A 15269-nucleotide genomic window follows, 5' to 3' on the forward strand; every position below is an offset into this window, starting at 1 on the left:
ATCAGCTGTTTCATTGTACGGGCTGGGCTCAATATTTGTTTTGTTTGCGCTAAATCATTTATGCCAAATAAAAAATAAAAATGCACACAGCCTACAATGTGCAGTCAATTCTTAAACAGGGAGTTCAAATTGAAGCCATCGCAGCATATGGTAATTAAGTACAGAATATAATAATAATCATAAACATAATTTACACGCATATTTCACACTAGGCAATCATGTCATTTTGGGTACCAGGAGTGGTCAACTCATCATGTACTCAGTGGAAAATCAAACAGACGTAGATATGCGAATGTTCAATAAGAATTTCAGCAAGAAACCGATTACGCAAATGGAAGTGGTGGCCGCTGAAAATTTGCTATTTGTTCTAACCGACAACATGATTCATGTGTGCGATATAAGCCGCATTGAGAACAATTTCGAATTTATGCATAGCTCTGCGGAAACAAAGGGCTGCACGTTATTCACCATGGATGTTGACACACGAAAATCGACGACTGGTGAAGTGGCCACATTTATAAGAATAGGTTGCGCTATCAGACGTCGATTAGTATTGTTCTTCTGGAAAAAGGACAAACTTGCATCTCTGGAACTGGTCCTTGAGCTGATTGATGTACCCAAAGCGTTGTGCTGGGTTAATCAACTTGTCTGCGTTGGTTACAAAGATGAATACGTTTTATACGATGTGAGTGACATCACTTAATATAAATTCAACTATCATTTCACACAGTCTTTGTCCGTTACAAGATATCCTGCAATTCACCGAAGATGCATAAGCTCATCCTTACTTCATCCACCATAAGCCAGGAGCCCAATATTTGCCTTATACGAAATAGTATGCTGGGCATATCAAAAGACAACTACCTAATGCTTATAGATCTTGGTCAATATAAATCCAAAGACAATAGTGTCGACGCTGGCATGAACAACAAGACAACGTTGACACCGTGGTCAAGCCCGCTCTTGGGTCTAAGTAATTATACAATATAATGCACTGCCATTAGTACTAACAAGAGTTTCTTCCAGTTTGGGATGAGCCCTTTGCTATTGGACGCGTTAAAAATGCAATAGAGGTGCGCAGCTTGGTAGGCAAGGACACCTTAGTACAATCTATACCGGAGCTAAAAAATACTAGGTTTCTTGTTCGCTCCGATAAAGGCACCATTTTTGCCGCTGCTTCATCCGAACTGTGGTGTATACGTCTAGCGGACGTTCGAATGCAGCGACAAGAGTTATTACAGCAAAAGAAATTCCAACTAGCAATAGAACTAACTGTGAGTTTAGTTTTTAACTGTGCCCAAACACTACTACAGCATCCACTTCTAGGAAATATCTGAAGAAGATGGCGTCGATAAAGCACAGACCGTACGCCAGATACGTATGCTATATGCTAAGGAGCTCTTCACCAATAAAGAGTTTTCAGCAGCCATGAAAGAGTTCGAGAAGGCTGCCATTGATCCTTATGATGTGATTCGCCTCTTCCCCAGCCTGGTGCCAGAGCCAAAAAACACTATAGATGCTGCTGTCCCACCATCTAGTGTACCAAAGCTAGAGGACCATGACCGTGAAAATGCGTACATGGCGCTCATTGAATTTCTGGCACAAGCACGTCAACGAGAAGTGGTAAAATTGCTTGACACCAAAAACAGCTCCAAGTCCTTGCTGGAAATAATTGACACTACGCTGCTTAAGTGTTATCTGCAGACAAATGATGCGCTGGTCGCGCCCCTATTGCGACTTAACCAATGTCACCTAGAGGAGTCCGAGAAAATGTTGAAAAAATACAACAAGCTTTCGGAGCTGATCATTCTCTATGATGGCAAAGGAAAGCATAAAAAAGCGCTGACACTGCTAAAGGAACAAGCTAATATTAAGGGTTCCGTGTTGCAGGGACTTAAACGCACCATAACTTATCTTCAGGGACTTGGCTCCGATAATCTCTCACTAATTTTTGAATTTGCTGACTGGGTATTAACAGAAAATCCGGTTGAAGGTCTTACAATATTCACCGATGAGTTGATCGCTGTGGAGGCGCTGCCTCGTGCCAAAGTGCTTGACTTTTTGCTGAGCAAACACAAGGCTCTTGTCATACCCTACCTAGAGCACATCATTGAAGAATGGAATGACACCAATACCCTACGACACAATGCACTTCTTAAGCAGTACAGCGAGCAAGTGCAACGCTTGCTGGCTCAGCAGGCTGAGGGGTAAGTCGGACAATCTTAACTGTATATTCTATTATTATTATATATGTACCGCTAATTGACAGTAAAGAAACACCCGATCTGCAGCCATTGCGATCCAAGATGTACAAGATGCTAGAGGAGTCGCAACATTATTCGCCGGATCGCGTTCTGGATGACTTTCCCACTACAGTGCTACTCGAGGAGCGATCCTTAATTCTGGGCCGACTAAAGAAGCATGAGAAAGTGCTGGCCATATATATACAAGTGTTTGGGGATGTGGAAAAAGCTAAAGCATACGCAGAGGCCAACTATGACGAGGATAAAGAGGTGTTCAATTTACTGCTCCAGATCATACTGAAACCTGTGCAACAACCGCCCTATGAGGGCGTGACCTTGCATCCTGACTTCCTTAGACCCAACAAAGAAGTGGCACTGCACTTGCTCAATACATATACAACAAAAATTGATCCCACAAAGATACTTGAAGTAGGCGCGACTATTTAGCAGTTATCCCTATGTTTTTACCTACATTCGTTCTTTTCAATTTTTAGTATCTTCCCGATGACATTTTCATGCACGAGCTTAAACATTATTTTGAGACAGTGGCTCGTACCCTCATGAACGAAAGCCATCAACGTCAAGTTATGCGTGGACTGTTGAAAGCGGAGGCAGCAAGATTGCAGGCGGCCGTTGCGAAGGAAAAGAAGAAGAGCTTCGAAATAAATGAGTCCACTGTGTGTCCCGAATGCAGGAAACGCTTTGCCAATCAAACGGCCTTCGTGCGCTATCCAGATGGCCAAGTAGTGCATCTGTCCTGCTACGACAGGGTCGTCTCGGCGACACAACAATAAGTGAACGCTTTCATGTGTGATAACTTTAAATGTACGCAAGTATTTATAAGATTAGAAATATATTATTCAATAAGTGCTAAGCAAACGTAATCATGTAATTGTAAAATTATAATAAAACTAATGAGAAAAAGTTTACTTCTAATAAATATATACATATATTTCAATAGGGAATATACATATTAATGTTACTATATTTACATATTTGTATGCACAAATTATTTATGCCTCCTCACTGCCATCCATAAGGCTATCGCCGTCTAGGTCTAGGGAATCATTACATATGGATAAATCAGATTCGGAGGCTGCTCGACTCAATGGACGTAGCGGCAGAGACAGCGATTGCTTGCTATCCTCATTATCGTCCTCTAGCAGGCTAGGTGAGGCTGTGCTACAGCCTGCGTTCAATGGCAGCTCCACGGAAGCCGCCGTCGTCGTTGAAGCTGCCACTGCTGTTGCTGCTCCACCAGGCAATTGAGTTTGTCTAATCAGTGCCAATCGCTGCTGGGTCAGCTCCAAGTGATGTTTGCGCCACTTAATCCGACGGTTTTGAAACCACACTTTCACCTGAGCTTCCGTCAGTTTGAGCGTGTGTGCCAGATACAGACGCTCCGGTCCGACCATGTACTGCTGGCGCTCGAACTCCGCCTCCAAGCACTCTAACTGCTCTGGCGTAAAAATAGTTCGCACGCGCTTATTCTTCAGTCCACTCTTCTTCTGCGAGTCTGTGCAGTAAGTTGAAGAAGAAGTTGACTATCAACCTAAAGCTTAGGCTAATTTCAAAATTTTCGCTGGATGACACTTACCCGACTTAAGCTTGTCGCGTTGAAAACTGAGCGACGCCTGCTGTGCGTGATGCTGATGGAGTTGTTGTAGGCTCTGCAGTGCGGAGGGCGCTCCACTGACGGCGGCGGCGACAACAGCGGCAGCAGCAAAATTTGCCCGCTGCTGGGAGTGTGAATGGGTGTGAGGATGCTGAAGAGTATGTTGCACTGTGGGCAGGTAGCGACTGCCGCTGCTATCACAATTGAAGTTATTTACACCTTGGCCGTTATTGTTGTTGTTGCTCGTGCCGTAGCTGTTGATGCTGTTGTTGTTGTTGGTACTGTTGCTATTGTAGCATTTGCTGTTATTGTTATCCTGGTCGAGAGCGTCCTCAGCAGCAGCAGCAGCAGCGCCTCCACCGGTGCCCGCAGCTGACGTGCCGCCATTGAGCGACAGATTAATGGCATTATTATACTCCTTGCTCTGCTGTTGCAGACCCAAAATGGCGGCTATTGTAAACGACTTGCCCACATCGAGGGAGGTATGCGCCGCGGCCGCCTCAATGAGCTGCGCGTGCGACGTCGCAGACGCCAGCTGCTCCCTGTGGTGGTTGTGTGTGTGTGTGTGTGACTGTGCCTGTGTGGGTGTTGGGAGGCCAATGGGAAGTTGCTGCTGCTGGTGTTGTTGCTGCTGCTGCTGCTGCTGCTGTTGGTGCGACTGCAGCTCCATTTGATACGAACTTTGACCCGCTGCCGTCACTGCAGCAGCCGCCGCTGCTGCAGCCAACGCCGCCGTTGGCAGTGTATGATGCGGTTGCAACTGTCCATGTCCATGTCCCTGGCCCTGTCCCTGTCCACTGTTGGCTTGTGTGTTATGCAATGCCAGGAAGTGCGACAAGGGATTTGCGTGATATTTGGAAGGATTCTGCAACATGCTTAGTATTTGGCACAAGTCGACGACGCTAATTCCGAGCTGTTCACCTCCGTCTCACTTGTTGGTTAGCTGAAAAATGCAAAGAGCAATGTTAAATGTTGAATTGTCGCCACCTTGGTTGTCCGCATGGCATTCAGGTGTCAACGACTGCAATTGCAATTGTCTTCAGCTCTGATTATGCCCACAATTAAGTGGCACTTGGCAAACCACAACCAAAGCGGCCAGTGCGTGTAATCTGAGCGCCTTGAAGAGAAAAGGGAAATGCTGGCACAAGAGCCAACGGCGGAGATCATCATTCAAATACGTTGCTTTAGCCAAGTTGAGAATCTTCAGCTTAGCCAAACAATTGACCCAGCAATGAATGGTGGGCAGTGGGCAGCAGCAACTGGTTGAGCCAGCCAAATACAACGGCAAATGACCGCAGACTACTACACACACACGCACAAAGCCATACCAACGCACACACACACGCACTCAGTCTCACAGTGAGTGCATTCATTGCACTTAATTGCAATGCTTTTCTCCTCCTCTCATTCACGCTCTATCTATCTCACTCCCTCTCCCTCTGCGCATCTCTGCATCTCAGATATTGTCGCTGTCCCTGCTGTGGCAATTCGATAGCCTAATTGAGACTTTGTCACAGTTTGCTGCTTAATTGTTGGAATTGCTATTGTTGTTGTTAGCCAGGTGCTTTAATATCCATCTGATAGCCAGACAGCTTCAGATACATGTATATATATGAAGACACATACAGATGCAAATATATGTAGTATATATGAAGATGTAGGTATAAATCAAGGTGTGTGGCTTATATTGAATAAATTAGGTTCATTAAGGCACCTAATACAAATAACTGTGGACAGCACTGCAGAAGACCAACACCAAGCACTCAAATTAGCAGTTGACTTTAGCATTGAACACTAGGTATGAAATTTGATACTGAAAACTAAAAATATTTTAGTTAACTGCCTAATCAATTCGGTTGTCTTTTTAAAAAATTATTTAAAATTCGAGAAACCCTTATAGAATTAAATATTTTTGTTGATGAATTAATTAATTCTTCTAATTGGCAATTGCAAAGGAGAATTATTTATCAGACATTGATGATGACGAGGATTTTAACATTTATTATAGATATTTTGCGTAATATCGGAGCTTTGACAATAAATTAATAAACAAATTAAATTTATTTTTAAAAAATTTCCTTAATAAATGTTATGTATACAAGAAAATATAAGACTCTTAAAGAATATTTTTTTTGAAGATATGAAAAACAGAATATTTTTTATTTACGTGTGATTTGTTATTCCTTAGAGCTTGACACTATAACAATATTTATGTTATAACAATATTTAAGAACTCGAAATAATTATTTAATATAATTATGGATAAAACACAATATATACTTCGTTACTCATCTGTAGATGAATCATACTATAATATCTATTATATTTATTTCGCTTCAAATTTAATTTATTGATTTTAATGATAATGATAAGCAATGGATATATAATTGATTAAAGTCAAGCCAGCGCTTAAATTCTTTCAATAATAAACAATGCTCATAAAGAAAACCAAGAAGTATAAAAACAATTAATTAATTATATATATATATATATATATATATATATATATATATATATAAAGTTAAAGTAAAGTATTTTGGGAAACTACTTTCCTGATTAATCATTGTTTAATCTTTAATTTGCATTATATTTATTATAAATATTTTCAGATTAGTTTGTTAAGCCATTATATGCTCTCTTATACTGAGAAAGTGGGCTCCATAATATTAATCTTTGCGTTTATAATTAACTAAGCTTTCCATGTGATTCATAAGACTTTAAATTTTAAGACTGTTCGTCAAACTCCCAAATTGAATTTGGAATGCTCTGCATTGCGAAATCTTTTCAAATGGACATTAAATACTAAAATGATTTAGTAAATAATAATATGAATGAATGCAATTTCATGTTCATTACATAAATCTTAGCTAAGGTCTCTTGACGCGACATAGCCTTTGAGGGCACTTTTGCGACCATTTGACGGATGACAGAACAAACCTCTTTGGCAATTGTTTATCTCAGTTGTATCCAAAATATCTGTGCCCTGTATTCTCCAATCATTTATAGTTTATTTAAAAAACATTAAATTTTAACTGCATTTTTGATTATTTTTGTTTTGTGCACTTTTTCACTGAAAGTCTGAATGAGCCGACGGCAAAAGAATGTTGCCTACAATTGCGCGCGTTTCGTCAACTACAATGGAAGTCGAGAAAATTGGATATTCGCGTAATCGGAAGATCTGGACATCGTTTGGAGCCGCATGCGAACGTGAACGTGTTGCAAACTCAACTGAATTCAAAAGTTGCTGGTCGTAAAATTTTTACAATATCTGCAGCAGCATTGTCGACGTCGACGGCAGCAGCGCTGCTTTCGCTGTTTGTGTGTGTGTGCGTCTGCATGCTTCGTGGCTGTGATTTTTCTCATGTTCGTGTGGGATGCGGTTCGCATCCAACTTGTTTCTGTATTTTTCCGGGATTTACAGCAGCGACAGGAGCAGCAGCAGCAGGAGCATCAGCAACAGCAGTAGCTGCGTAACATCATCATCATTCAGATTGTCAGGAGCAACCACCAGCAGTTACATAAAACGCAACCACCCACCAAGCAAGCCGCCCACCTATCGCAGCGAACATCCTTCCACTCACCGCCGCGCTTTGCTCTTCTCTTCCCATTTGTGCCGCAGACGCGAGTGTATGAAAAGTTATTGAAATTATGAAATAAATGGATAATTGGCTGGTTACAGGGTGAGTGGGTGAGTGGGTGAATAGTTGAGTGGGTGATTGCCAGTTGGGCGGTGCCCTGGTTGTTAACGGGAAAACAATATGGCGTTGCGGTAAAAATAATATTTTCTGATTAAGGAGCATAACGATTGCCCGTCATTAGATCCCATAATTAATTAGGCACAAGCCAAGCCAATCGTTTGTATGTATAAAACGTAGTGGATGCTCCTGTATGATATAGGCGCTGAACTCTCTGGGCTTAGTATATTCCTCGGTTTTCAGGATTTTCTATATTTATAATATATTATGCTTACGATTGTATTTGAAATTCAGAAAAAAGATTTAAAATTAAAAAAAAAAAAACAAAATTAATTTTTACCTTAAATACCTCTAATATTACTTGTATATTACAGTTCTGCTTTCCAAAAACGTGAGTGCATGGCTAAAAAAGAAACCTCGCTGTAAGTTTGAAGGAAGTTTTAAATTTACCACTTGATAAACTACACAAAATACCAACGATCATTACCATCACAGAAACCCCAATTAGCACCCATCAAAGTAAATCAATGCAAAACGGCGCGGGAAAAAATGGAATAGCAAGTGCCTGCTCGGAGAGTTCCTCGCCCGTTGGCTGCCACATCTTCTCGCTCCTTGAACTTTAAATTTGGCACGAGATTCAAATTTTAAATCAAAGTTCGGAATTCGTTAACGCTCCTCTCTCTCTCTCTCTCCCTCTCTCTCTCTTTCTTTCTCTTTCTCTCGGCTCTCGCGGCATCTGGTGCTCGAACTGAGGCTCAGGCCGAGGCGACACGTTTATCGTTTCAATCATCATTAGTGCTAATGTACCCACAAGAATTGGGCAGCCACTTGGCATGGTACGGGCAATGGCTGAATGGCTGCCTGCGAGACAGAGAGAGAGACAGCAAATTGGGCATGCGGCAGCAAGAGCAAGAGAATAAATATGGAGTACACACGTACGCGAGAGCGCACAACATGTACATGCTCACGCTACATTCATGGATGAGTGTATGTGTGTGTGTGTGAGAGAGAGTGTGAGTAAATGGCAAAAGTATTTATGTATTTAAAATTATTTCGAAATTTGTTTATTTACCACAATTTTAATATTTTTTGCAATGCCTTTGTAATGGGAAATAAGGGTAAACAAATTCCACACGTTACAAGTGGCCATGTATAGCTATGTATGTGTGAATGCATATGCATGTGTGTATATGTGTGTGTGTGTACAAATTGCTTCTGCGCATGTGTCCGTGCATCTGTATGAAGCGAGTTGGAACGAGGAGGCGTCGCAGTCTCCGTCGCTGCCATCGCCATTGTTACTTGGCCTTTTGATAAACTTCGCCGTTAGCAAAGGCGGCTCATCATAATGATGATGATAATGTAGTTCTTGTTGCTGTTTCCTTGTCATGACTCTACTATTTATTTATTTTCAAATAAAAAAGAATATTTATACGTATATATGTAATATAAAAGCGAAAGAAAAACTGGTAAGCATGGCAAGGAAAAACTTTTTTCATTATGAATTATTACGCAAATTTCTGGAATAGGGAACAGGCCAAAGATAGCGGAAGAGAACTGCACAGAAAAGTCCAATTATATTACCGTTATAGTAGCAGTCAGCATTAGAATATATACTTTAAAAAGTGTTGCCTACTTAGCCGCGTAAGAAAGAAAATTTATGGATCACATAGCACTGTAAATAAATATTTTATTATTTTAAATGAATCTGATCTTTTATCTTAAGTTCAGCCATGTAGGTCATTTGAGTTTGATCTTATTTACTTATACGCCTTTCTATTCATTTCTATTTGATTTTCTTTTGAGCTACGCATTTCTCACAAATATTTTTATTATTGAGCAGTACTGCGTTATGGCATGCCACAAAATACACACACACACATACACATTTTGCCAGCACCTTATAGAAATATATATACATAAACATATGCGCACACAAACACACACAAGCCAATTTCGTTTTCTTCTTTCTCTCATTTTTCTCTCTCAGTCCCGCTTTCAGCAGCGCTTAATTTTATTAGCCTGCCAGTGTGGAAGAGAGCTAGCAGTATTAATTTGCCAAACATCATTATGAGCTTCGTACAGCCAGTCAGCCAACCAAGCAGCCGCCCAACCACCCACCAAGCAGCGCCGACAACAAAATGGACTCAAAAATTTGAGCGCAGTAAAACATTTGCGGCATGTTTTTAATAATGTTGTTTATAATGTCGATTTTTTTCCTCTTTTTTTAGATGATGTCGTTGTTGTTGTTGTTTTTGTTGTCGTTGTGTTATCTGCCTTTTGGATGAATTTGTATAGAATGCCTTTTATGGCTTTTGGGGCAGTGGCTCGAAACAAATGCCATTAAATTTGTTTTATTTCGGTCATTTTCTCATTTGCCTCATATATCTGCAACAATTTGATATCGCCGTGTTCGTGTGTGTGTGTGTGTGTGTGTTTTATGCGCACATTTTTCAATAAAGGCCCAGTGCAAAAATTAATTAGAATCTCATCTGGCACTCAAAAATCAAAACCCATAATGAGCGCAATTTACAAAATTCTCGATTCGCCAATTCGACGGGCCACTTCACAAAAGCGGAATACAAACGCAAAGCAGGTACTAAGCCGCCATTTTGAGATTTTAATTAAATCCTGTTTTGGCCACTGCAACCAATGTTATTGTTGTTGCTGCTGCTGCGCTGCTTAGTGGTCATAGGCACTCCGATTTGGAACTGTGACCGCCGCTGTCGAAATGAGTTTTTGTTTCCCTAGCCACTCGAAAAAGCTGCGCACCTACCCAAAAATTAATTTCAGCCAAATAACGAAATGGCAAGACTTGTGTTTACCGCTAGCCGCTGTAATTAGAAATTTATTTCGATTTTGATAATAATAACGGAGTTTTTAATTGCATATTATTGCAGCACATTTAATTACAAATTGTCCAGTGCTTTTTGTGGCACATCAATCTGAAAAGGTTCAACTTTTACTCTTCTATTATACTCATCTGGTAAATATTTGGAATATCATTTCCTGTTATTAAATAAGTACGAAATATAATTATTAAAATATTAATATGGGTTCACAAAAGAGAATGTAATAACTATTAGCTTTTGGCAACGAAACTTTGAGGTTTTTGAAGTGTTTAAAAGTGAAAATTTTAATAATAAAAAAAAATAATAAAGGCTTGATAATTTAATTGTTGTGGCAAATAATATATATTTAGCTAATATTAAAATATAAAATATTTATAAACATATAATTTTATGAAAAAATGTGTGCAAATATGATATTCACGCTTAAATAGTTATATGGAAAATAATTTAATTAATAAAACAAAAATATGAATCAGCGAAATCTTCATATGTTTTTTAGTTCATAATAGAACTAACATGAAAAGCATCCTTATTTTTAAATATTGTTTAGGTAATTTGAAGAGCATAACGAACCTAAGAAGAGAAGTTAGAGCTTGACTTGAAAATAGTGAAAGTCTAATTTTAGTATAATTTCGGTTAAAAGTATAGACCTCAAAATAGGCGCTTCAACTTGAGATTTTTTTAATCATAAATAAGCAGCGCAGATTAAGAAAAATATAATAAATCGTAAACATAAAACTATTTATTAAATAAAAATTTATTGTCCCCATTTTATTTATTAGATAAAAACTTAGAATCAATATTGGTAAAGTATAAAGTAATAGATAAATCTCTGCTTCCAACCGTTCACGCTGATAAACTCACCCCATAATGAAGAAGGTAGAAAGCCATAGTCGGGATGCCCAACTAAGAGGAACCGTGATAATAAATTGTAAATCTAAATTAACGTAGCAGCTAATAACTCAAACAGATTTGTATTGCAATTGTATTCTTCGGATAGACAATAGAATACATTTTCTAGCTGGTACTGAAATTGAAGAAAATATACATTAATTTAAATATTAAATTTGGTTCTTGATTTGAATCAAGTTTCAAGTTTTTAATCGATATGAATGAAACAACAAACAAAGAAGTATCGATTATTTCAAACCAAATGGATCTGAGTGTGCTATACACAAACCTACAACATTTAAAGTCTCTAGGCGGACGGACATGCAGACAGACGGGCAAGGTGTGCCACGTCTCCTTCAGCCTGCATTTTAACAAAACCAATATAACCTGATTTTCCATTTTCAATGGGTTCATAATGTTGGAATCAAAGTTCTTAAAAAGTAAGAAAATAATAATTAAGAATAATAAATTGTGGACTTTAAATTCTTGAGAATTACATAAACTAGGCTTATAATCGAAAAAGAAAACGATAATTAGGAAAGACGCATGACTTAATATAGGTATAAAGGAATGTTTCTTTCTTTTTATTTAACTTTTTCGCACACCGATATTTGTACTAGGCACACTTTATTATGTAATTTCACATCAATGAGTTTTATTATTATTTTCGATGCCAATCCTGAACCTTAGTCTTTTCTACATATAAATTCGATGGAATTTGTTAAATGAAAATAATTCAGTGGCAACCAAAAAGCCTTACACTTACACAATCGCTTTTCACCTTATTGAGCTGGTGAAAAGCGATTGTGTAAGTGTAAGGCTTTTTGGTTGCCACTGAATTATTTTCAGTCAATCAGTCAACCAGACAGGTCACAAAGATTGGCAATATTATATAAAAGTAAGTTTAGTCTTGCATTAACATTTACATACTTTTAACATGCTACTATTGACTAAAGTGCTCCATCAGTCAAGATTATATAAGTTGTCTAAGAATCCTTCTTCGGGGATACGACTTGTGTTTGCATGTTGGGCTGTTTCAGTTATTCGTGCTGTTCTCTACTGATAACGATAAAGATAATGATGATGCTAAAAGGACAACTTACACCTTGAGGTCGTGCGCATCTTGGGATGAGCTCACGCTCACACACAGGGGACTGGGCAGACGGATAGGCAGACAGTAACATTTCGTTTAGGCCAATGGTTTCAGCTCATTGTTGGCTGAACAAAAAACACCCTCGTAATCGCGACGCATTTGCTTTGCTTTGCTTTGCTTCGCTTCTGTTCGTTCATAAAGCGTTGGAAATTATGGAAATTAATTGAAATTCCAAGCGTGCCGTTTGCTCTTTTGGCCAAACCAACAAATTACCATCATTATGCCTGTGCCTAACAGCCACCCTGATAACGCCCACCCACCAAGCCCCAGCGAACAGCAAATGAGACCCTTTGAACTAGCCTAATTTTAGGCGCTGCGGTTATGCGTGTGTGTATGTATGCTTTCGAGCTGTGTGTGTGTGTGTGTGCATTGCATTGCCATATAATTGAGCTGATTAATTATATGCTGTAACGAGTTAAAAATGCTCTGTGTGAAAGGACATCGACTGATTGACTGTCTGCACTCACTTTACTCACTGCATGCGCGCAGCATTTGGTAAACATATTTTTGAGCTAACAGCGGCAACAAGGCAACAACGTCCTACGACCTCAGCGTCATCAGCAGCAAAAAGTCATATTAAAAATCATTCGCTTGTGAAGATCAAAAGCATTCTTTTTCACCGAAATGCCACGGAAAATGATGTCGGGGGTTGGCATGGGCGGGGATGCCAGGGATGCGGAAGTTAGCTACACGCCCAACCCACCCAGCCGCCTGTCCTCCTAGCCGTCTCCCGCCTGCCCGTCTGCCCGCCTTGCTCAAGCATTCAACCAAAAGGGCATAACACACATACACACACACACACACACACACACACACACACAGAAAGCTTGCCTGCCTACCTATGTATGTCTGTATATACACAGAGATGCCAACACGTTTTAATCTTTTTATGCGCTTATTTCTCGCTCGCTGCTTTTGTGTGCGTGCCTGAGTACGTATGAGTGTGTGTGTGAGTGTGTTTGCGCGCCTGTATTTATTTATGGTTTTTCGTATTCAACCACCAAAGTAAAAACATATTGTGTATATATGTATGTGTGTGTGTGCACATTTATTAAATATTATTGCTCTTATTTTGTGGATATACTTGGCATTTTTTATTGCTCCGAGACAAAGTTGGTATTGTTGTGGTTCTGGTTCTGGTTGCTGGTTCGCACACAAGTGCCTGGGTGCTGCGTCGTTGTTATTGTTATTGCTATAATTGTTGTTGTGGTTGCTCATACATTGGCAACGTTTATTAATTTTAATGCCCAAGCCATGAATAACGGTTAATCAATAAGTCAAATGTGCCGCCATTTTGTAATAGTTTCAAGCCTATTCAATTCTCCCTCGTTGATTACAACAAAAATATATCAGATATAGTACAGTGTAAGAAAGACTGCACACATATATAGTTGGCTTCCTTATTGTCATTATAAAATATTAATTATTAATTGTAATAGCTTATAACTTACTTAGAAATTCCAGATGCTGTAATCGTATGTCTATATCAGATATACATTGGAGTATTGGCAAATCACACCTTTGACAGTTTTACACATCCGCGACAATGCATATAACATGCAGAAGGAGGCGTGGCAAATATATGTTCTTGATTCATAGAACGAGCTGAGGCAATCTAGATATATTCGTCTATGCGAGATATTGCCAATAGAAGAAACTTGAAAAAAAACGCAAAACTAGATGTCATTAAGCTCTAATCTCGTTAATAAGGTCCATCTAGAGGAAAATTTTTCAAAAATGCTTTTTTTTAGCATATATGTAGCCACTGCTAGTGTTCAAAAAAAACAACTCATGGTTCAGGGTATCTCCTAGTCGAGCACTCCCGAAGTGCTCGCTATTTATACCCGGATCCCATTGAAAATGGAAAATCAGGATATAATGGTTTTGTGCAAGTGTATGTAACAAGCAGAAGGAGGCGTGGCAGACTCCATAAAGTATATATATTCACAAACAATCCGGGTTCGAATCCTGGTATCTTAATGTCGTTTTCAGTTGATTTTGTTTTTTTTTAATACTCGATACAAACTACGGAACATATTAATTAACGTAGATAGGACTGGGATCAGTGTGCCTCCTAGTCGGGCACCCTGACTAGAGCTTTCTTACTTGTTTTAAGTTAAGCTTATATGATTATACCTTTATTAACTGTATATCAAAAGTAAACAAATCAATTATATCCATAAATCTAGAGAAAATATTGAAGAGAATGTTGATTTGCGGTCAGATGGATGAGACTTACATAAGTTTCTTCTAATTAATTATTTCGCTATAAGCTATACGATTTTATTGGAATTATAATTCAATGAATATGTTAGATTCTTCAGATACTTCAGGCTTCAGCTTCAAGCCCAAATATAAATAAAATTGTTGAAAAAAACATAAGCTAAAATGAGGACTGAACCTTTTTACATATTCCGGAATCGCTATAAAAAGTAAATGTTAATAAAAGACAAACAAATTGCGTCACGCGTCAATCGAGGCATTATCGGCTACTTAAATCTATGTAGGGCTATAATGCCTGGTCCCGTTATTAGACACGCGTAATTGCCGAGGGGTTGACATAAAAAATTTCAATAATAAAATGCGAAGATCAGGGATATAAGAGCAATATTCCTTTGAGTCCGTCGCTGTTGTTTATATGAGCGAATATTTTATTAGAAAGCAAACACGTGTTCACAGCTCATCATCTCCCGTAATCGTGAGTGGTGGCGCCTGCCCGGGCAAAAACAAATTAAGTCACCCTTTTATTACGCTATTTAATTTTAAGCGTAATATTGTCAACGGTCTTGATAAATGGTCGCCCAACCCGCCGGGCAAGTCCAA

The 15269-nt window shown here is 39.1% G+C and overlaps 2 protein-coding genes across 2 annotated transcripts; one reads left to right on the top strand and one right to left on the bottom strand.

Annotated features, from left to right (window-relative positions):
- The first annotated feature begins 53 nt into the window (after positions 1-53).
- Positions 54-3145, top strand: LOC111596248 (vam6/Vps39-like protein). The gene is made up of 7 exons (XM_023310383.2): positions 54-150; positions 213-685; positions 748-973; positions 1027-1274; positions 1327-2207; positions 2270-2672; positions 2738-3145. The coding sequence occupies exons 1-7, from the start codon at positions 81-83 to the stop codon at positions 3035-3037; spliced, it is 2601 nt and encodes an 866-aa protein (XP_023166151.2). The 5' UTR covers positions 54-80; the 3' UTR covers positions 3038-3145.
- Positions 3146-3256: 111 nt separating this feature from the next.
- LOC111596022 (GATA zinc finger domain-containing protein 10) lies at positions 3257-4732 on the bottom strand. The gene is made up of 2 exons (XM_023310051.2): positions 3841-4732; positions 3257-3759 (listed from the first exon to the last, which is right to left on the bottom strand). The coding sequence occupies exons 1-2, from the start codon at positions 4730-4732 to the stop codon at positions 3257-3259; spliced, it is 1395 nt and encodes a 464-aa protein (XP_023165819.2).
- Positions 4733-15269: the final 10537 nt, after the last annotated feature.

The sequence above is a fragment of the Drosophila hydei genome, unplaced genomic scaffold, assembly GCF_003285905.1.
Source record: "Drosophila hydei strain 15085-1641.00,03,60 unplaced genomic scaffold, DhydRS2 tig00000063-arrow-pilon, whole genome shotgun sequence".
Classification (NCBI taxonomy): domain Eukaryota; kingdom Metazoa; phylum Arthropoda; class Insecta; order Diptera; family Drosophilidae; genus Drosophila; species Drosophila hydei.

Bases quoted from the DNA above. Each gene is read 5' to 3' on its own strand.
- LOC111596248 (XM_023310383.2), top strand. From the start codon at position 81: ATGCACACAGCCTACAATGTGCAGTCAATTCTTAAACAGGGAGTTCAA. The intron at 974-1,026 runs GTAATTATACAA...AGTTTCTTCCAG, and splicing joins AAGCCCGCTCTTGGGTCTAA to TTTGGGATGAGCCCTTTGCT. The intron at 1,275-1,326 runs GTGAGTTTAGTT...ATCCACTTCTAG, and splicing joins AACTAGCAATAGAACTAACT to GAAATATCTGAAGAAGATGG.
- LOC111596022 (XM_023310051.2), bottom strand. From the start codon at position 4,732: ATGTTGCAGAATCCTTCCAAATATCACGCAAATCCCTTGTCGCACTTC. The intron at 3,760-3,840 runs GTAAGTGTCATC...CTTACTGCACAG, and splicing joins ACGCGACAAGCTTAAGTCGG to ACTCGCAGAAGAAGAGTGGA.